This window comes from Vulpes vulpes, chromosome 7, assembly GCF_048418805.1.
Source record: "Vulpes vulpes isolate BD-2025 chromosome 7, VulVul3, whole genome shotgun sequence".
In the NCBI taxonomy this organism is placed as follows: Eukaryota; Metazoa; Chordata; class Mammalia; order Carnivora; family Canidae; genus Vulpes; species Vulpes vulpes.
Genome location: NC_132786.1, coordinates 50,188,156 through 50,210,309, shown reverse-complemented (window position 1 = coordinate 50,210,309; position 22,154 = coordinate 50,188,156). Strand labels below are relative to the sequence as shown.

The 22,154-nt window shown below is 39.8% G+C and overlaps 1 protein-coding gene across 14 annotated transcripts in view; it reads left to right on the top strand.

Annotated features, from left to right (window-relative positions):
* The first annotated feature begins 76 nt into the window (after positions 1 to 76).
* The window catches only part of PRIMPOL (primase and DNA directed polymerase), a 56,994-nt gene continuing 34,916 nt past the window's right edge, over positions 77 to 22,154 (top strand). For 3 of the 14 annotated variants that reach the window (XM_072763798.1, XM_072763808.1, XM_072763806.1), the window contains exons 1-5: positions 77 to 323; positions 1,698 to 1,775; positions 4,482 to 4,611; positions 6,412 to 6,647; positions 21,151 to 21,248. In XM_072763798.1, coding sequence (XP_072619899.1) covers positions 6,468 to 6,647; positions 21,151 to 21,248 — 278 coding nt within the window. In that variant the 5' untranslated portion in view covers positions 77 to 323; positions 1,698 to 1,775; positions 4,482 to 4,611; positions 6,412 to 6,467. Of the gene's footprint in view, positions 324 to 699; positions 1,263 to 1,697; positions 1,776 to 4,481; positions 4,612 to 6,411; positions 6,648 to 21,150; positions 21,249 to 22,154 lie in introns of those variants that run through there. The other 11 variants (XM_072763810.1, XM_072763809.1, XM_072763804.1 and 8 more) reach the window with 10 other exon arrangements.

Below are 22,154 nucleotides of genomic sequence, written 5' to 3'. Positions count from 1 at the left end.
ATGCCGCTCCCTCATAGGCCGGCGCCCTCGTCTCCCCGCCCCCGCCGCCCCTAGGCCGTCCCTCATAGGCCTGAGCGTCCCTTCCTGTGGACACGCCCTCCCCGCGCTCTGGCCTCGGCCTCGCGGTGGGTTTTAAGACCGGCCCCACCTGCTTCTGCGAAACCCGTGGGTTTCCGCCGGTCGCCAGTGTTTCTGAAAGTAAAAGGAGGGACGCCTGAATGCCTCGCGAGGCCCGAGGAGCAGAGAGTAGGGAGTCAGAGGCCGTCCTGACGCCCGCTCAGACCTCCCCGAGGAAGAGGAGCCGGCGGCGACCCGCCCCCCAGGTGCCCGGGCCGCGCCTTACCTGCCCCCCCCCCCCCCCCCCCCCCCGCCCCTGAGTCCTCGCCTGCGCTGCCGATTTCCCGCCTGTTTTGGCTCACGAACTGCGTGCAGACCCGAAAGCAAGCACGGAGTTGTTTTCTTAGAAGAGTGTGTCAGCACAGTCGAGCACGAAATTCCGCATCAGAGGTCAAGAGGTTCCGAGAGGTTCAGGACGTCCTTCCAGGGCCCGGACCCACGTTGGGCACTAGCCTCGCCCCCAGCATTTCTACCCATTCGGTTAAGAATCGGGGGCTGTAGTTTGTACACAGATACACATCGTTAAGTATGCGTGGCAGCCCTTTGGTGAATGCTTAGTACATTTTTTTTTTTTTTTTACAGATTTCTTTATTTGAGAGAGTAGAAGCAGGCTCCCCTCTGAGCTGGCTTGGTCCCAGGAGCCTGCGGTCATGACCTGAGCCAAAGGCAGACACCCAGGAGCCCCTACATTTTCTCATTTTATCCTTTCGACAAGTCTTGGAGGCAGGAATCCCAATCCCTCCACGGGTTTAAGAAAGTTACATCGTGGGATCCCTGGGTGGTGCAGTGGTTTGGCGCCTGCCTTTGGCCCAGGGCGCGATCCTGGAGACCCGGGATCGAATCCCACGTCGGGCTCCCGGTGCATGGAGCCTGCTTCTCCCTCTGCCTGTGTCTCTGCCTCTCTCTCTCTGTGTGACTATCATAAATAAATAAATAAATAAAAAGAAAGTTACGTCGTTTTTGCTTTTTGCTAAAAAGAGAAATACCGAAATCAGATTTAGATTCCAAGGAGGAGGCTTGGGCCTGCCTTTATCCCTCCCAGATTGAGAGACGGACGATCAGTGTGTTTGGCAGGCCTTTTTCTGCTGCAGTAAAACTGAAGAACAGGATCCTGTGCAAACCCTCCCCGGGGGCTCAGCATGCAGGTATTTATTTATTTAAAGATTTTTATTTATTTATTCATGAGAGACACAGAGAGAAAGAGAGGCAGAGACATAGGCAGAGGGAGAAGCAGGCTCCATGCAGGGAGCCTGACGTGGGACTCGATCCGGGAACTCTAGGATCATGCCCTGGGCCGAAGGCAGGCATTAAACCCGCTGAGCCACTCAGGGATCCCAGCATGCAGGTATTTTTAAGGAAGGCGCTGGTATAGTCACAGGCATCCTATCACCCCCATTGGGATGCCCACACCCCTTCTTGGGTGAAACTCTCTTGCCAAAATAATAATTGAGTTAAAGCAGCAGCAGCAGTTTTCTGTTTTCCTGCAAATGATACTAATTAGTCTAGTGAAGTTTTATCATGGTAAAGTGGTTGGCTAGAGGCCATGTCTTCTGACCGAATCCAGTCGTTTCTTGTTACAGGATCGTCTCGGAAGTGGCTGACTTTGATCTGGGGCCTTGGGGAAGAAGAATTTGGGAAAGGCAAGTGAGGCATTCCAGGTGAGAGGAATATACATGCAAGGGGGGGAGGAAGATTGTAGTAAGCCAGGGACGGGACGCAGTCCTTAGCGCTCATTTGGTGCAGAGGCTGAACACTAAGAAATAAAATGATTAAGTGGTTTAGGTTCTGGAGAACGTGAAGTGGTTTAGAATCTGGTCCAGATTCTGGAGGGAGTTTGGACTTCTTGAGGTAAACCAAAGTGTGAATCGAGTGATGTACTGAATCATTGATGAGCCTTGGTATGAAAAGTTAGGGGATCCCTGGGTGGCACAGCGGTTTGACACCTGCCTTTGGCCCAGGGCGCGATCCTGGAGACCCAGGATCGAATCCCACAAGGGGCTCCTGGTGCATGGAACCTGCTTCTCCCTCTGCCTATGTCTGCCTCTCTCTCTCTCTCTGTGTGTGACTATCATAAATAAATAAATAAAATCTAAAAAAAAAAGAAAAGAAAAGTTAACAATCTGGTTTTAAGGGAGGTTAGTTTGGCAGAGTTAGGCTATGGCGGGGGCCGGGGTACCCAGTGGGGATGGTAGTAAGAGGGAACCAGGAAAGAATAATATACCACCCTATGTTTTCTTATCCCTCATGGAGATTTTTGGGAGGTTTACATTTGAGTTACTTCTTTTCAAGCATAGAGAGGCAAAATGACCAAAGTAGGGAAAAATATTCAATTAGTATATTTAATTTCTTCAGGTGTTACTCAGCTGGGATGTACTCTTATATAACAATATTACTATAAATAAATTTTAAATCTTTTTTATAAGATTTTATTTATTTATTCACTGGAGGCACACTGAGAGAGAGAGAGACAGAGACATAGGCAGAGGGAGAAGCAGGCTCCATGCAGGGAGCCCCACGTGGGACTCCATCCCACGTCTCCAGGATCACACCCTGGGCTGAAGGTGGCGCTAAACCGCTGAGCCACCAGGGCTGCCCTATAAATGAATTTTAATCACATACTTTATAACGACTATTCTAGCAGTGGGAGAAGTAGTATCCATGTATTCCAAAAGGCCATAAAGGAGATTATGTTAAGAAAATATTGTCAAATACTAGGACTTTGCTAAATCCTGGGACTGGGACATAGATGCCAGAAAACACAAAATCCTGTTACATCAGTTCTCAGGGCAGAAGGAGAAGTTGGACTTGGGGAATAGGAGTGGACTTGTGACAGACAAAAGAGGAAACGGAAGCTGGAAGTGCACCAGGGAGAACCATGGCAAGCTCCCAGCTTTCCCTAGAAGCCGGGAATCATGGAGCACGTGCCGTCTGTTCCAGCTGCTTCTGGGACTCAGGCCATCACGTGTCGGAGCTGGGCAAGTCTAGGCATAAACTTAGGGAAGCCAGGCCTGCTGAAGTTAGCTGTGTCATCTCTCTGCCTCCTTCCCACCACAGTTCCTCGAGAAGGACTAAGCCAGCCTTTTTTTCTAGCCCTGATCACCTTTAGTTGTAAAATGGGTATTGAACATGGTTAAATGCAATGTTAAGAAATAACATTGGGCGGAGGGGGTGCGCATCTGGCTGGTTCAGTGGGTAGAGCATGTGACTCTTGACTTTGAGGCTGTGAGTTCAAGCCTCACATTGGGCCTAGAGTTTCATCTGATAAAAAAAAAAAAAGGAAAAGAAAGTAACATTGTGGTGCAATGTAAAGAAATAACAGAGCTCTTAAACCTACTATTTTAAAATGAAACATATTTTTCTTTGGAACTTGGAAACTTACCAAAAAAAAATAGTTACGGTCCCTATGTGAAAAGGGGCTTTTTATGTACAGTTCTATAAAAGACAACAGTCTTTCCCCACCAGGAATTAAAAGCATTTCTAAAATGATGACCTGTGTTTTATCCCAGAGGGTAAGGATGAGGAATATGATAGTCCAAAACCAGAATGCCAGATGCCTTCCTGGTCTCCATTTCCTTTGTTTTTGTCATTCAACCCTCCTGCTCCAGTAGTCCTGCCGCCAGTTGTCATCTAACCCTCAACCCAGCTGTTACAATTTTTGAACAGTGCAGACAACATGAGGGCATAACATATGTTGAATTCCTCTTCTTTCTCTCTTGACACCGTGGTATCCTCAGTCCAGTAAGTGTCAGACTGGTTTTCCATTGTGTCTCTGGGACTTTCATGTATGGCGTACTCCCCATGATCATACCAATAGTTTTTACAAAATCAAAAGTTTTCCTGATGTCCATGTCACGAAGTGTGAACATCCACGGGGTTATTCCCAGTCAGTTCCTGGTTAGATACTAGAGCTACAAATCATACCTAATTGCATTCTGTGTTTATTTCCTTCACTAACTTATCAGTGGGCTTTATTAAAAGTTAATACATTTCATAGAAAAAAATCAGTTTCTCACTTAGATGTCTAAGTGTAGAGGATTTTTGTCTGTATGTGAAGCAGATTAAAATAAACTGAATACTCAGAATCTAGCTATCTGGAGTTCCATGTCACTTTGTATTGAAAAAGCCATTTCATTAAAAATTATCCCATCTCTTCAATTCCAGTGAAATTTTATTCTGTTCCTAGGCATATCTGTTATGAAGTTCTGGAGTTAGTTGACATCTTTAGAAATATGTTTATTTCTTGGTTTACAATTTTCGTACGGATTTGTTATAACTCTGAGAGAATAATCTTTCCTAGGTCTGATATATTTGAAGTCAAATGTGAAATCTAAGTGTCATGATAGTTTATCATATCAATCTTTTAGGATGAACCTATTTTTTCTTCCCGGGAATATGTCCTATGCCAGTGGCTTTGTGTTGCAAAGTTTTCTGCAAAAGTTCAAGAGAATATTTATCAACCTGATAAGCACAAGTACTGGAAAGGCACTGTCAGAGGTAAAATAGGAATTGTTCCCTTGAATGCCTTAGTCTATATTGTTATTTCACTTTAAAAAGCTAATATATATGTTTTCTACGTAGATAAATTATGATGTTACTAATGAAGGTGATATGAATGAAGAGGGAGACTACATCAGTTATTGATTTGAGTGTGAAAAACCAGACCAAAACTTCTTGACTTAAAAAAAGTTAATTTTATAGTTCTGTGGGTTGACTAGGCAGGTCTTTGGCAGATCTCACCTGAACTCACTCAGGCTATCTTATGCATTGAATTCAGATGTCTGGATAATCCAAAATGTCTTAACATACCTGATAGTTGGTGTTGGCTGTTAGCTGGGATAATCTGGTTCTTCTCCAGATGTCCTTTTTCCCTCAATGAGACTAGAGTACTAGCATGAGTCTCAGATCAGGACTCCAGCATTGCCAAATCCAGTGCAAAAGCCCTTACTACACCTCTTTTTGCTTCACTTTGTTGATGTGACATTGACCAAAGCAAGTCATGTGGCCAAGTACAGAGTCAGTGAGCGGGCTCAGCATCTCTTGATGAGAGGGATGGCAGAGATTTTGTGGCCATTATTTACCTATGATGGAAGCTTTTCTCCTCTTCTAAAAACCTATCCTTTTTTTTTTTTTTTTGTAAGTAAGCAGTAATCCCCAATCATAAAAGTATTGCCTGGCCCTCTTACCTTAGCATGGCTAACATGGAAGCATTGTGTGCAAACAAAAACACATGTCATTAATAAACAGGATTAAAAGACTGTCATTTTGGGATGCCTGGGTGATTGAGTGTCTGCCTTTGGTTCAGGTTGTGATCCCGGAATCTTGGGATCGAGTCCTGCAACAGGCTCTGTACAGGGAGCCTCCTCCCTCTGCCTATGTGTCTGCCTCTTTCTCTGTGTCTCTCATGAATAAATAAATAAAAATCTTAAAAATAAAAATCTGTCATTTCACTCTGGCTAATCACAAAAATACAGTCATTAAATTAACAGACATAGGTTAAAATTTGTTCATTCCTGTCTTTATACAAGCTTATGATTACTATTGACATTCTAAACTAAGATTAACCAATATTCCAGGTCCCATTTATACCCTGAGTTGTTCTCCCAACTAACAGTTGTGCTGGGAGAAAAGAGCAGTGGATAGAAACAGAAGAAAAGGGAACTGCACAGTGGTGTCTAGAAATGAACTCTGCACTAAGAAATAGTAGCACAAGATGATGGCTGAAGTATTAGCACTACTTGGGCAAGATCGTGCTTGATGCAATAAAGTGTTTATAATAAAAACCATAATATAAAAATCACTTATATTTACTTGAGGCCTTGTAATTTACAAAATGTTTTCCTATGTCTTATCACATTTATCCTTGTGATAATTACATAAAGTGTTCAGGATGATGATGATCCACATTTTGCACTTAAGGCTTTGGGCACTTCTAAAATCAGCACTGTTAGATGGAAGAGCCAAGATCTAAAGCTACCTAATAAGTAGCCCCATTCTAAAGAAAAAAAATATATGGCAGTTAAGAAAATAACCATTAGGAAATGAGTTTTGAGAGACACCTGGGTGGCTCAGAGGTTGAGCATCTACCTTCGGCTCAGGGTGTGATCCTGGGGTCTGGGATAGAGTCCCCACATCAGGCTCCAGGAGGGAGCCTGCTTCTCCCTCTATGTCTCTGCCTTTCTCTTTGTGTCTCTCATGAATAAATAAAATCTTTTAAAAAAAAAAAGGAAATGAGTTTTGAAGTTTTACCAAGACATGTATTCTAAATAAATATATTGATGTCCTTGTTTGTTTTAGTACTGATAGAAATCTTACATGGGATAGAATTTCATTTGTCTGTAACTTCTATACCAATGGAGAGAAAATGGGAAGCAAAACTGAAGCAAATTGAAGAACGAGCATCTTGTTATGAGAGAAAACCGTTGTCCTCAGTATACAGACCAAGACTGTCCAAGCCAGAAGAACCACCCTCCATTTGGAAATTATTCCATCGGCAAACTCAAGCTTTTAATTTTGTTAAAAGCTGTAAAGAGGTAATTTTCTCATCTACTTTTTTTTGGGGGGGGGGGAGGGAGCTATTATAACTTAAGATTTTTTAAAAAAAAAGGTTTGATTGTCTTCATTTCACTTCACATGGTCTACCAAAAGAATTATTGTGATCTAAATATACCACTACAAAAAATATATATATACCACTACAAAAAATATTCCTCTGAATTGCTGGCCATTTACTTTATATTTGCAGTGAAAAAGAATGACCTATGTAGTGCCAATTAGTTTAAAAAATTTGTAATGAGGGCACCTGGGTGGCTCAGTTGGTTGAGCAGCTGCCTTCAGCTCAGGTCATGATCTCAGGGTCCTGGGATTGAGTCCTACATCAGGCTCCTGCTTAGTGGGGAGTCTGCTTCTCCCTCTCCTTCTACCCCACTACTAATGCTCATGGTCTCTCTCGCTCCCTCTGTCTCTTTCTCTTTCTCTCTCTCTCTGGCTGTCTCAAATAAATAAAATGTCAAAAAAATTTGTAATGACATTTTTTAAAGTTTTAGTTGAGATATAGTTGATAGTTTCAGGTGAACAACGTAGTGACTTAACAATTATGTAGATTATAAATGCTTACCATAAGTCTAGTCATCATCTATCACCAAGTTAACTACAAAATTGATGACTATATTCCCTGTGCTGTACTATTCATCACCGTGACTTATGGTGTCTCTCTATCCCCCTTCACTCCAGCAAACACCAGTTCTCTGTATTTGAGTCTGTTTCAAGTGTGTTTTGTTTTTAGATTCCACATGTAAGTGAAATCATATGACCCTTGTTTTTCTCTAACTTATTTCACTTAACATAATATCCTCTAGGTCCATCCATGTTATTGTGAACAGCAAGACTTCCTTTTTTTTTATGGCTGAGTAATATTCTTTTGTGTGTTTATATACTGCATCTTCTTTATCTTCATTTATCAGTGGACACTTAGGTGTCTTTCATGTCTTTGCTATTATAAACATAGGTACATATATATTCTTTTGCATTAGTGGTTTCATTTTTTCACGTACATACTGAATTCCTAGAATTGCCTTCTCTGTAGTAGATTAATTAACCATATAATTGTGGGTTTATATCCTGTTGCACTGATTTATGTGTGTACTTCTGTGCCAGTGCCATACTGTTTTGATTATTTTAGCATTGTAATATACTTTGAAATCTGGGGTTGTAATACTTTCAGGTTTGTTCTTCTATCTGAAGGTTCCTTTGGTTTCTGTGGTCTTATGTGGTTCCATACAAATTTTAGGAGTATTTGTTCTAGTTTGTGAAAGACATTATTGGTATTTTGGTAGGGATTGCATTGAATCTATAGATTGCTTTGGGTAGTATGGATATTTTAGCAATATTACTTCTTCAGATCCATGAGCATTGTATATCTTTCCATTTGTGTTGTCTTCAATTTCTTTTATCATTGCCTCATAGTTTTCAGAGTACAGGTCTTTCACCTCCTTTTTTTTTTTTTTTTTTTTCCCCCCTTCCCCCCGGTCTTTCACCTCCTTGATTAAATTTATTCCTAGGTATCTTATTCTCTCTAATGCAACTGTAAATGGGATTGTTTTCTTAATTTCTTTCTGATAGCTCACTATTAATATATAAAAGGGCCCTCAATTTTTGTGTGTTAATTTTGTATCCAGTGACTCTACTGGATTTATTTACTTGTTCTAATTGTTTTTTGGAGTCTTTAGGGTTTTCTATACATAGTATCATGTCATCTGCAAATAGTGACAGTTTAATTCTTCCTTAGAAATTTGGATGCCTTTTTTCCCTTTTTTTCTGATTGCTATGGTTAGGACTTCTAGTACTATATTAAGTAAAAGTGCGAAGAATGGGCATTTTTATCTTTCCCTAATCTTAGAAGAAAGACTTTCAGCTTTTCATTATTGGATATGATGTTGGCTGCGGGCTTGTCATATTTGGTCTTTATTATGTTGAGGTGTGTTCCCTCTATATTCACTTTGTTGATAGTTTTATCGTGATGTTAAAATTGGTCAGATGCTTTTTCTGCATCTTTTGAGATGATCATTTGATCTTTATCCTTCATTCTGTTAAAGTGCTGTATGTGTTGATTGATTTGTGGGTATTGAACCATCCTTGCACCCTGGAATAAACTCCACTTGATCATGGTGAATGATGCTTTTAATGTATTGTGTTGGGTTTGCTAATATCTGGTTGAAGATTTTTGCATCTGTGCTCATCAGGGATAATGGTCTGTAATTTCCTCTTTTTGTAGTGTCTTTGTCTAGTTTGGTTTGAGGGTAATGCTGGTAGCCCTGTAGAACAAATCAAGAAGCATTCCTTTAAAAAAAAAAAAAAAAAGGAAGCATTCCTTCCTCTTGTATATTTTGGAATAGTTTGAGAACTCTTTTTGGTAGAAGGGCACCTGGGTGGCTCAGTGCTACCTTTGGCTCAGATTGTGATCTTGGGGTCCTGGGATTGAGTCCCACATCAGGATCCCCACAGGGAGCCTGCTCCTCCCTCTGCCTGTGTCTCTGTCTCTCTGTGTGTGTCTCTCATGAATAAATAAAATTTTAAATATAAATAAATGTTTGGTAGAATTCACCTGTGTAGCTATCTGGTCCTGGACTTTTATTTTTGGGGGAATTATTGAAGAAATTTTTATTGGGAGTTCAGTTTGCCAACATATAGCATATAACCCAGTGCTCATCCCGTCAAGTGCCCCCCTCAGTGCCCATCCCCCTGCCCACCTCCCCTTCCACCACCCCCTGTTCATTTCCCAGAGTTAGGAGTCTCTCATGTCCTGTCTCCCTCTCTGATATTTCCCACTAATTTTCTCTCCTTTCCCCTTTATTCCCTTTCACTATTTTTTATATTACCCAAATGAATGAGACTATATAATATTTGTCCTTCTCCGATTGAGTTATTTCACTCAGTATAATACCCTTCAGTTCCATCCATATTGAAGCAAATGGTGGGTATTTGTCGTTTCTAATGGCTAAGTAATATTCGATTGTATACATATACCACAGCTCCTTTATCCATTCATCTTTCTTTTTTTCTTAAGATTTTATATATTTATTCATGAGAGACACAGAGAGAGAGAGAGAGGCAGAGACACAGGCAGAAGGAGAAGCAGGCTCCATGCAGGGAGCCCGACGTGGGACTCGATCCCAGGTCTCCAGGATCACACCCCAGGCCGAAGGCAGCGCTAAATAAGCACCAGGGCTGCCCCTATTCATCTTTTGATGGGCACTGAGGCTTCTTCCATAGTTTGGCTATTGTGGACATTGCTGCTATAAACATCAGGGTGCAGGTGTCCCAGCGTTTCACTGCATCCGTATCTTTGGGGTAAATCCCCAGCAGTGCAATTGCTCGGTTGTAGGGGAGTTCTATTTTTAACTCTTTGAAGAACCTCCACACAGGTTTCCAGAGTGGCTGCACCAGTTCACCTTCCCACCAACAGTGCAAGAGGGTTCCCCTTTCTCCATATCCTCCCCAACATTTGTTGTTTCCCGTCTTGTTAATTTTCCCCATTCTCACTCGTGTGAGGTGGTATCGCATTGTGGTTTTGATTTGTATTTCCCTGATGACAAGTGATGCAGAGCATTTTCTCATGTGCATGTTGGCCATGTGTGTGTCTTCTTTGGTGAAATTTCTGTTCATGTCTTCTGCCCATTTCATGATTGGATTGTTTCTTTGCTGTCGAGTTTAATAAATTCTTTATAGATCTTGGATACTAGCCCTTTATCTGATATGTCATTTGCAAATATCTTCTTCCGTTTTGTAGGTTGTGTTTTAGTTTTGTTGACTGTTTCTTTTGCTGTGCAGAAGCTTTTTATCTTGATTAAGTCCCAATAGTTCATTTTTGCTTTTGTTTCTCTTGCCTTCATAGATGTATCTTGAAAGAGGTTGCTGTGGCCAAGTTCAGAAAGGGTGTTGTCTGTGTTCTCCTCTAGGATTTTGATGGATCTTGTCTCACATTTAGATCTTTCATCCATTTTGAGTTTATCTTTGTGTATGATATAAGAGAATGGTCCAGTTTTATTCTGCACGTGGCTGTCCAATTTTCCTAGCACCATTTGTTGAAGAGACTGTCCTGTTTCCAGTGGATAGTCTTTCCTGCTTTGTTGAATATTAGTTGACCATAGAGTTGAGGGTCCATTTCTGGGTTCTGTATTCTGTTCCATTGATCTATGTGTCTGTTTTTGTGCCAGTACCACACTGTCTTGATGACCACAGATTGGTAGTACAACCTGAAATCTGGCATTGTGATGCCCCCAGCTCTGTTTTTTTTTTTTTTTTAATATTTCCCTGGCTATTCGGGGTCTTTTCTGATTCCACACAAATCTTAAGATGATTCGTTCCAACTCTCTGAAGAAAGTCCATGGTATTTTGATAGGGATTGCATTAAATGTCTAAATTGCCCTGGGTAGCATTTTTTTCACAATATTAATTCTTCCAATCCATGAGCATGGAATATTTTTCCATCTCTTTGTGTCTTCCTCAATTTCTTTCAGAACTGTTCTGTAGTTTTTAGGGTATAGATCCTTTACCTCTTTGGTTATGTTAATTCCTAGGTATCTTATGCTTTTGGGTGCAGTTGTAAATGGGATTGACTCCTTAATTTCTCTTTCTTCAGTCTCATTGTTAGTGTACAGAAATGCCACTGATTTCTGGGCATTGATTTTGTATCCTGCCACACTGCCGAATTGCTGTATGAGTTCTAGCAATCTTGGGATCTTTTAGTTTTTCTATGTATCATGTCATCGGCAAAGAGGGAGAGTTTGACTTCTTCTTTGCCAATTCGAATGCCTTTTATTTCTTTTTGCTGTCCTATTGCTGAGACTAGGACTTCTAGTACTATGTTGAATAGCAGTGGTAAGAGTGGACATCCCTGTTGTGTTCCTGATCTTAGGGGAAAGGCTCCCAGTTTTTCCCCATTGAGAATGATATTTGCTGTGGGCTTTTCATAGGTGGCTTTTAAGATGCTGAGGAATGGTCCCTCTATCCCTATACTCTGAAGAGTTTTGATCAGGAATGGATGCTGTATTTTGTCAAATGCTTTCTCTGCATCTATTGAGAGGATCATATGGTTCTTGTTTTTTCTCTTGCTGATCGGATCAATCACATTGATTGCTTTATGAGCGTTGAACCAGCCTCGCATCCCAGGGATAAATCCCACTTAGTCATGGTGAATAATCTTCTTAATGTACTGTTGGATCCTATTGGCTAGTATCTTGTTGAGAATTTTTGCATCTGTGTTCATCAGGGATATTGGTCTATAATTCTCCTTTTCAGTGGGGTCTTTAGTTTTGGTATTAAAGTGATGCTGGCCTCATAGAACAAGTTTGGAAGTATTCCATATCTTTCTATCTTTTGGAACAGCTTTAGTAGAATAGGTATTGTTTCTCCTTTAAACGTTTGATAGAATTCCCCTAGGAAGCCATCTGGCCCTGGACTTTGGTGTTTTGGAGGTTTTTGATGACTGCTTCAATTTCCTCCCTAGCTATCAGCCTGTTCAGATTTTCTGTTTCTTCCTGTTCCAGTTTTGGTAGTTTGTGGTTTTCCAGAAATGCGTCCATTTCTTCTAGATTGCCTAATTTATTGGCTTATAGCTGCTCATAATATGTTTTTAAAATCGCTTGTATTTCCTTGGTATTGGTGGTGATCTCTCCTTTTTCATTTGTGATTTTGTTAATTTGAGTCTTTTCTCTTTTGTTTTTAATAAGGCTGGCTAATGGTTTATCTATCTTATTAATTCTTTCAAAGAACCAACTCCTGGTTTTGTTGATCTGTTCCACAATTCTTCTGGTCTCTATTTCATTGAGTTCTGCTTGAATCTTTATTAACGCTCTTCTTCTGCTGGGTGTAGGTTTTATTTGCTGTTCTTTCTCCAGTTCCTTTAGGTGCAAGATTAGCTTTTGTATTTGAGTTTTTTCCAATTTTTTGAGGGATGCCTGTATTATGATGTATTTCCCTCTCAGGACTGCTTTTGCTGTACCCCAAGGATTTTGAACGGTTGTATCTTCATTCTCATTAGTTTCCATGAATCTTTTTAATTCTTCTCTAGTTTGCTGGTTGACCCTTTCATCTTTTAGCAGGATGGTTCTTAACCTCCACATGTTTGAATTTCTTCCAAATTTCTTCTTGTGATATAGTTCTCGTTTCAAAGCATTATGGTCTGAAAATATGCAGGGGACAATTCTAATCTTTTGGTATGGGTTAAGACCTGATTTGTGACCCAGCATGTGGTCTATTCTGGAGAAAGTTCCATGTGCACTTGAGAAGAATGTGTATTCAGTTGTGTTTGGATGTAAAGTTCTGTAAATATCTGTGAAGTCCATCTGGTCCGGTGTATCATTTCAAGCTCTTGTTTCTTTGGAGATGTTGTGCTTAGAAGATCTATCATTTACAGAAAGCGCCATGTTGAAGTATAAGTGTATTATTATCTAAGTATGTCTTAACTTTGTTTTTTGTTTTGTTTTGTTTTTTTTAATATGTCTTTGCTTTGGTTATTAATTGATTGATATACTTGGCAGCTCCCACATTCGGGGCATAAATAGTCATGATTGTTAGGTCCTCTTGTTGGATAGATCCTTTAAGTATGATATAGTGTCCCTCTTCATCTCTTACTACAGTCTTTGGGATAAACTTTAATTTATCTGATATGAGGATTGCTACCCCTGCTTTCTTTTGAGGACCATTTGAATGGTAAATGGCTCTCCAACCTTTTATTTTCAGGCTGTAGGTGTCCTTAGGTCTAAAATGAGTCTCTTATAGACAGCAAATAGATGGGTCTTGCTTTTTTATCCAGTCTGAAACCCTGCGCCTTTTGATGGGATCATTAGACCCATTCATGTTCAGAGTTACTAGTGAAAGATGAATTTAGTGTCATCATAATACCTATTCAGTCCCTGCTTTTGTGGATTATTTCTTTGGACTTCCTCTTTCTTTTACAGAGTCCCCCTTAATATTTCTTGCAGAACTGGTTTGGTGGTCACATATTCTTTCAGTTTCTGCCTATCTTGGAAGCCCTTTATCTCTCCTTCTATTCTGGATGAGAGCCTTGCTGGATAGAGTATTCTTGGCTGCATGTTCTTCTCATTTAGGACCCTGAATATATCCTGCCAGCCCTTTCTGGCCTGCCAGGTCTCTGTAGAGAGGTTGGCTGTTAACCCAATACTCCCCATATAAGTTAGGAATCTCTTGTCTTGCTGCTTTAAGGATCTTCTCTTTATCTTTGGAATTTGCATGTTTCACTATTAAATGTCGGGGTGTTGAAAAGTTTTTATTGATTTTGGCGGGGGGGGGTGTGTGTGTGTGTGTGTGTGGAATCTTTCTATCTCCTGGATCTGAATGCCTGTTTCCCTCCCTGAGTTAGGAAGTTCTCAGCTATGATTTGTTCAAATACACTTTCTGGTCCTCTATCCCTTTCAGTGTCCTCTGGAACCCTAATTAAACATAGATTTTTTCCTTCTGAGGCTGTTATTTATTTCCCTTAACCTTTCCTCATGATCTTTTACTTGTTTTTCTCTTTTTTCCTCAGATTCCTTCCTTGCCATCAACTTGCCTTCTGTGTCACTCACTCATTCTTCTACCTCATTAACCCTCGTCATTAAGATCTCCAGTTTGGATTGCATCTCATTTAATTGATTTTTAATTTCGGCCTGATTAGATGCAAATTCTGCAGTCATGAAGTCTCTTGAATCCTTTCTACTTTTTTCCAGAGCCACTAGTAGCTTTATAATTGTGCTTCTGAATTGGCTTTCTGACATTAAATTGTAATCCGAATTCTGTAACTCTGTGGGAGAGAGGAGTGTTTCTGATTCTTTCTTTTGTGGTGAGTTCTTCCTTCTAGTCATTTTGCTCAGTGCAGAGTGGCTAAAAACAAGTTTTACTTGTTTTTTTTTTTTTTTAAACAAGTTGTACTTGTTAGAAGCATGAATTCTTCTCTCTGTAGTGTTCCAGCTGTTCTCTCTTTAAATCTTAGGCTGAATTCATAGGTTTTCAGGATGATTTGAAACTTATCTACATAATTTGGTGGGGACAGTTGACTTGGGGACCTGCTCTTCCGCTATCTTGTCCCGCCCCTTTTTGGGGAATTTTTTGATTACCAATTCATTTCATTATTAGTAATCCATCTGTACAGATACTCTATTTCTTCCTGATTCAGTCTTCATCCATTTCTTCTAAGTCTTCCAGTTTGTTGGCATACACTTTCTCATAGTAGTCTCTTATAAACCTTTGTATTTTTGTGGTGTCAGTTGTAACTTTTCTTTGATTCCTGATTTCATTTTTGAGTCCTCTTTTTTATTCTTGATGAGTCTGACTATGTTAATTTTATCTTCTTAGAGAATCAGCTCTTAATTCCATTGATCTTTTCTATTGTCTTTTTAGTCTCTATTTCATTTATTTCCATCTCTATTTTCTTCCTTCTGATTTGGGCTTTGTTCTGGTTTTGCTAGTTCCTTTAGGTGTAAGTTTAGATTGCTTTTTTGAGATTTCTCTGGTTTCTTGAAGTAGGCCTGTATTGCTATAAAATTCCCTCTTAGAACTGCTTTTACTGTGTCCCATAGATTTTTGAACCATTACATTTACATTTTCTCTTGTATCTAGGTATTTTTTGATTCCCTCTTTTATTTGTCCATTGACCCCATTGACCCACTGGTTGTTTAGTAGCATGTTGTTTATTCTCCACGTGTTATTTCCAGTTTTTTTCTTGCAATTGATTTTTAGTTTCATTATTGTTGGAAAAGATGCTTGGTAGAATTTCAGTCCTTTTAAGTTTATTGAGACTTGTTTGATGGCCTACTATGTGATCTATCCTGAGAATGTTCTATTACACTGAAAAGAATATGTTTTCTTCTGTTTGGGGATGAAATGTTCTGTATATATTTTAAATGCATATTGTCTAATGTGTCATTCAAAGCCACTTGTACTCTGTAGATTTTCTGTCTGGATGATCTGTCCATTGATGTAAGTGGAGTGTTAAAGTATCCTACTATTACTGAATTACTGTCACTTTCTCCCTCTTTGTCTATTAATACCTTATATATTTAGGTGCTCCTATGTTGGGTGCATAAACATTTACAATTGTTATATCCTCTTGTTAGATTGATCACTTTATCATTTTGTCATGTTCTCTCTCTTTCTTTAAAAATTTATATATTTATTAGAAATCATAAGAATGGAGGGAGGGGCAGAGGGAGAAAACCTCAAGCAGACTCCTTGCCCAGTGCAGAGTCCAACATGGGGCTCAAGTCCAGGACTCTGAGATCATGACCTGAGCTGAAACCAAGTGTTGGGTGCTCAACTGATTGAGCCACCCAGAAGCCCCTATGTTATGCCTTTGTCTCTTTTTACAGCATTTGTCATACATCTACTTTGTCAGATAGAAGTATTGCTACTCCTGCTTTTTTTTTTATTTGCATTTACAGGGAATATATTTTTCCATCCTTCTTTTTCAGTCTATGTCTTTCAGTCTGAAGTCTCTTGAAGGCAGTATATGCGTTTTGTTTTTTTAGACATTCAATTGTGCTTTGTCGTTTGATTGGATCATTTAGTCCATCTACATTTAAAGCAGTTATTTGGATGCCTGGGTGTCATAGCGGTTGGACAGCTGCCTGTGGCTCAGGTCCTGATCCCAGGATCCGGGATCGAGTCCCTCATTGGGCTCCTGCAAAGGAGCCTATGTCTCTGCTTCTCTCTCTCTCTCTGTGTGTGTCTCATGAATAAATAAATAAATCTTTAAAAAAAAGCAGTTATTGACAGATATGTACCTATTGCCATTTTATTAATTGTTTTTTTGTTGTTTTTGTAGTTCTCATTTCTTCCTTCTTGCTGTCTTTTCTTGTGATTGATGACTTTCTTTAGTGTTGTGCTTGGATTCCTCCCTCTTGATATTTTTGTTTATCTGTTACAGGTTTTGGTGTGTAGTTACCATGAGGTATATGTATAACATCTTATGTATACAGCAGTACATATAGATGATAGTTGATGATAGTTCCAACACATTCTCAAAGTACTACATTTTTACTTCCCACCTCCATGTTTAAGAGTATGTTGTTATGTTTTACATCTATTTATTTTGTGTATCCCTTAACAATTTTTGTAGATACTTTACTGCTTTTGTTTTTTAACCTTCATACTAGCTTTATAAGTGATTGATCTGCTTTTACTATGTATTTTCTTTGAACAGTGAAATTTTTCCCTTTAATAATTTCTTCTAGTTGTATTCTTTTCCTTTCCTTTTAAAGAAATCCTTTTAACATTTGTTGCAAGGCCAGTTTAGCAGTGATGAACTCTTTTAAATTTTGTCTGGAAACTTTAGCTCTGATTCCTTCTCTTTTACATCTTCTGTTTCTTCGTTGAAGTTCTCAAAGTACATCCACTCTTCTCTCAAGTGTGCGAAGCATTTTCTTTTTTTAAGTTGTAAGTTCTTTTTATTTTATTTTTTATTTAAATTTAATTAAGTAACATAGTGTATCATTAGTCTCAGAGGTAGAGGTCAGAGATTCATCAGTCTTATATGATACCCAGTGCTCATCACACCACGTGCCCTCCTTAATGCCCATCACCCAGGGACACCCCCCCCCCTTCAGTGACCCTCAGTTTGTCTCCTATAGTTAAGAGACTCTTACGGCTTGTCTCCCACTCTGATTTTGTCTTGTTTTATTTTCTAAGTCTGGTAGGCATCTTTATGACCATTACTTTGCACTGTCAGGTAGGTTGTGTATCTCTTCTTCTTTTTCTGAGATTTTGTCTTACTCTTTTGTTGGGAACATAGTCCCCTGTCTCCTTATTTTGTCTGACTTTCTGTGTTTGTTTTTATGTATTATGTGGGTCAGCTCTGTCTCCTGGTCTTCAGAGTAGTGGCTTTATGTCACTTGTGTCCTATGGGGCCCAGAAGCACAACCACCACTGGTTACAAGAACCAGTCACTCTAGGGGTGTTCCCTTGTAGCTGCATGTGACCTCCTGTTGTGACTGGACTGCTACTGCTTGCACCCTGGTTGCTGGGGCTTGTCCTCAGCCTTCCTGTCAGCAGGAACTGTGGCCTTGACTACTCTGGGTGCACTAGTGGGCAATCCTGGCCCCCCAGATCAGCTGATTCTCATGACTGGCTGCAACTCCTGCAGTCACACTGGTGGACAGTGCTGGCCCCTCTGGGCTGTTGGGAGACAGGCCTGGGTGTGGCTGTAGCTGCTGCAGGTGTGCTGCTTGGCCCGGGTGAATCCTGACGCATCTGGCTGAGGGGCCTGGCCGCAACTGCTGTGGCCATCCAGTGGACTGGGCTGGGTCCTCACCTGCCTGGGGCAGGACTCGCTTTGGAAGGGTGCCAATACTGGCAGAGGCTCTATTGGGTGTGGTGGAGTGGTTGTTGCTTTTTGGGGATGCTGGTCCCAACCAATGCTGTCTGCCGGGTATGGTGGGATAAGAGCCACTTTCCATGAGCACCTGTCAGGGCAAGCAGGTTAGATGGGACCAGTGTGCTGGAGAACACAGCAGGGGCAAGCATTGCTGGGAAGGTAGGCAAAGAGTCAGGACTGACCCCAGCTAGGCCAGAGGACGGCAAGGGAAATGGCACCTGTTAGCACTCGCATGTCCAGAGGAAGCTCCTACCTATCTTTGTTCCTCTGGCACTTGTCCAAAAATTAGTCAGTGAATCTTCATGTGTATGATAGCCCAATCACTCTTCAAACTGCTGCTGCTGCTGGGATCCCTGGGTGGCTCAGCGGTTTGGCGCCTGCCTTTGGCCCAGGGCGCGATCCTGGAGTCCCGGAATGACTAGATTTCGTGGAGTACAAAACCAATACCCCCAGAAATAGGAGGAAGTGACTGAGTGTAGTATGAAACTTTTAAGGATGAAATTAGGAAGGAAAATTGAATTGAAGCAATAGGAAAATAAAATGTCTCAAATATTATAGAGATTATAAGCCCTGGGCCTTAAATCATACCACCAAAGCAAACATGGATTTAACTTTCTGCACTCTCCTTTTGTGCTTTGGAGTAATCAAGTGGATTTATAGTAATAATTTCCAACATATTAGGTACATGGGTTAAGAAGTGGTTGCTATTTGCTAGTCTTGAATGGTGCGATGCTCAAAATAAACAAATGTGTATTGCACATCATTTGTTTGGCACTGTGAGGAATATAAAGAAGTACGAAAAGGTGCATATGTGAAGTCTAGCATAAATATATCATGATTCTGATCTTGGATACTACATAAAAACTCAGCTTGCTTAAAGTTTTTTAGACTCTTCCTTCCCTTGTAAAGAGACACTAACTCAGATCTCATCAGAATACTTTAGGAAATATAATAACAGCTTTTTGTGCTCATTTTGTGTAAACCTAATTAATTCAAGTATTGGAAATTAAAATCCTGACAGATTCATTTGATCTTGAATAAAAAAGCATAAGAGTATGATTGATGAATTTAATAATCAGAATTTGTAAAATTTATCTCAGGAAGATTTTTAATGTCAGTAACTTAATCCCTCATTGAAATCTCACTTCTGAAAATGGAAGTTTATTTCCTTTATAGTCTTAAGTGCTTCTGTTAACTAAATGGAAAGAAAAGAACTTGTGTATCCCTTTATTAGAAGAAATTCTTTGTGTCAGCAGTTACAAATGGTTATATCAAGTGCCACAGCAGTTAACCTTTAAAAAAAATGTTTCTTGGGATCCCTGGGTGGCTCAGCGGTTTGGCGCCTGCCTTTGGCCCAGGGCGCGATCCTGGAGTCCCAGGATCGAGTCCCACATCGGGCTCCCAGCGTGGAGCCTGCTTCTCCCTTTGCCTGTGTCTCTGCCTCTCTCTCTCTCTCTCTCTCTCTGTCTATCATATATGAATAAAAATAAATCTTTAAAAAAATGTTTCTCATAGAAAAGACTATTACTTGTTAAAAGGTAAACATTTTAAAACTTAAGCTTTTAATATTAACGTGCAAATATGCTGCTTAAAAATTTTGTTTCTGAGGATCCCTGGGTGGCTCAGCAATTTAGCACCTGCCTTCGGCCCAGGGCGTGATCCTGGAGTCCTGGGATTGAGTCCCATGTCAGGCTCCCTTTATGGAGCCTGTTTCTCCCTCTGCCTGTGTCTCTGCCTCTCTCTGTCTCTGTCTCTCTCATGAATAAATAAATAAAAATCTTAAAAAAAAATTTTTTTTCTGGGGTGCCTCATTCAGTTAAGCGTCTGACTTTGGCTCAGGTTATATGATCTTAGAATTCTGGGATCAAGACCTGTGTCAGGCTCCCTCCTCAGCAGAGAGTCTCCTTCTCTCCCCCTCCGCCCCTCCCTCCACTCATGCTATCTCTTTTTCTCTCTCTCAAATAAACAAATAAAATCTTTTTTTTTATGGTGAAAAAAGTTAGATTTAGATTTATAACCAGCAGGACTCAGTTTAGATGATCCCAGTTTTGTTGATGGATCCCAACATCCAAAACATTGTAGTCAGGAGCCAGTCGAACATACACTCTCTTCTCTCCATCAGGCCTGATTGATCAAGGTGTTGACCTTGGCCACATCAATGTCATAGAGCTGCTTCACAGCCTGTTTGATCTGGTGCTTATTGGCCTTGACATCCACAATGAACACAATGAAGTGTGTTGTTGTCTTCTATTTTCTTCATGGGTGACTCAGTAGTCAGGGGGTACTTGATGGCATAGTGATCAAGCTTGTTTCTCCTGGGGGCGCTCTTTCAAGGATATCTGGGCTGCCTTTGGAGACGCAGGGTCTTGGGTCATCAGAATGTAGTGATTTGGAGATCTTTTTTTTGTGACTGTGCACGCCTTTCAACACTGCTTTCTTAGCTTTCAAAGCCTTTGCTTTGGCTTCAGCTTTGAGAGGGGCAGGGGCTTCCTTCTTTGCCTTCGGTGCCATCTTCGTGAAAGGGCAAATAAATAAAATCTTTAAAAAAAATTATTTCCCACATGTTTTTATATGTACTAGAAAATTTATTAATTTTAGCCCAAGTCATTTATAATAACATTTAAGTTGTTTTGAAAAATAAATTTAAATGGGGGCACACAGGTGGCACAGTCGATTAAGCGTCTGACTCTTGGTTTGTGCTCAGGTTGTGATCTCCGTGTTGTGAGATCAAGCCCCAATTCAGACAACACACTCAGTGCAGAGTTGGCTTGAGATTCTCTTACTCTCTCCCTTTGCTCCTCCCTCTAATGCATGCTTTCTCTGAAATGAATAAATATCTTTTAAAAATAAGCTTAATTTCATAATCTAGCAAGTAAAGCTATAATTGGAAGTCAAGCTAGAGTGATTGCAAAGTGATTTTTCTCTTTTTTCTTTTTGATCTGGGTATTTGAATTGTTTATGCCTTTGAACATGTGTTACTTGAGTGAATAAAACTAAATATAGATTTTTTTAATCATTAGATGTAATGATTATTTTTGTTTTTAGTAGTAAAGATGTTCAGATTTCAGTTTTCCAAAGTGATAGAATTCTTCATGAATATTGATTAGGTAGTTGATTTTGGATTTGTACTTTATTAATTTTTTAACATTATTTTTGATTTTATAAAGGATGTTCATGTATTTGCTTTGGAATACAAAGTGGATGATGGACAACGTATTTACCTGGTGACAACCTATGCTCAGCTTTGGTTTTATTATAAATCCCGGTAAGTCTGTAAAGGACAACACATTAAACTTACATTTCCTTCATCTAGTAATGTTCGTGAAATTAATTTTGGTAGAATCAACTGCTGTAGTTCTCAATCCCACAATTGGTTACTTCTTTACTAGTAGAATTGAATTCTGGAGCTTTCTTGTCATAGCAGTCCTGAATGATTTTACCAGGTGCTGGGAGAAAAGTGTGCAATTGTGTGTGTGTTTTGAGTTCCTATACATGTGATGACACAATTCCCCCATCACTTTTTGTTCAAATTACAAACCTTTTACTTCTATTGGATGCCATCTGGCCTTCACTTAGAACAAGTCATCATTTATTAACTGAGCCAATATCTATTCTTATTTATCCGTGTTAAAGTCCTATCTCTTGATCCATACATGAGCATTGAAAGTTCACTGAAGTCAGGTGATTCAGAATATGTCTTTTTTTTTTTTTTCAGAATATGTCTTTAGCTGATTTTTAAAATACTGTTTTCCTAATGAAAATACAAAACTTAAAAACTCTCATAAAAAACTTATTGAATCCCAAAAATATATGTGATTCTGGGATTCCAGTTTGAGAAAGGAAGTTCTTTTCTCAGACAAGATTTGTTCTATCATGACACCAAAAACAAAAGAAGTGTCATACAATGTCAAAATTATCTCTGAATAAATAACAGCATGAGGTTGACCATATGTTCAAGTTAAATAATGTTACAGAATATGATTGTTACATCTATGATGGAAGCTCTGAATAATATGATCCATTATCCTACGGTGAGCAGTTCACTGTGCCGTATCTTCATCATGCCATAGTTATATGTCATTAAATCACACTTAATGCAGCATCTTGAGTTATAAGATCAACTACTGTGATTTAAAAGGTATAAGATGTAAACCTAACAATATTGAGTTAT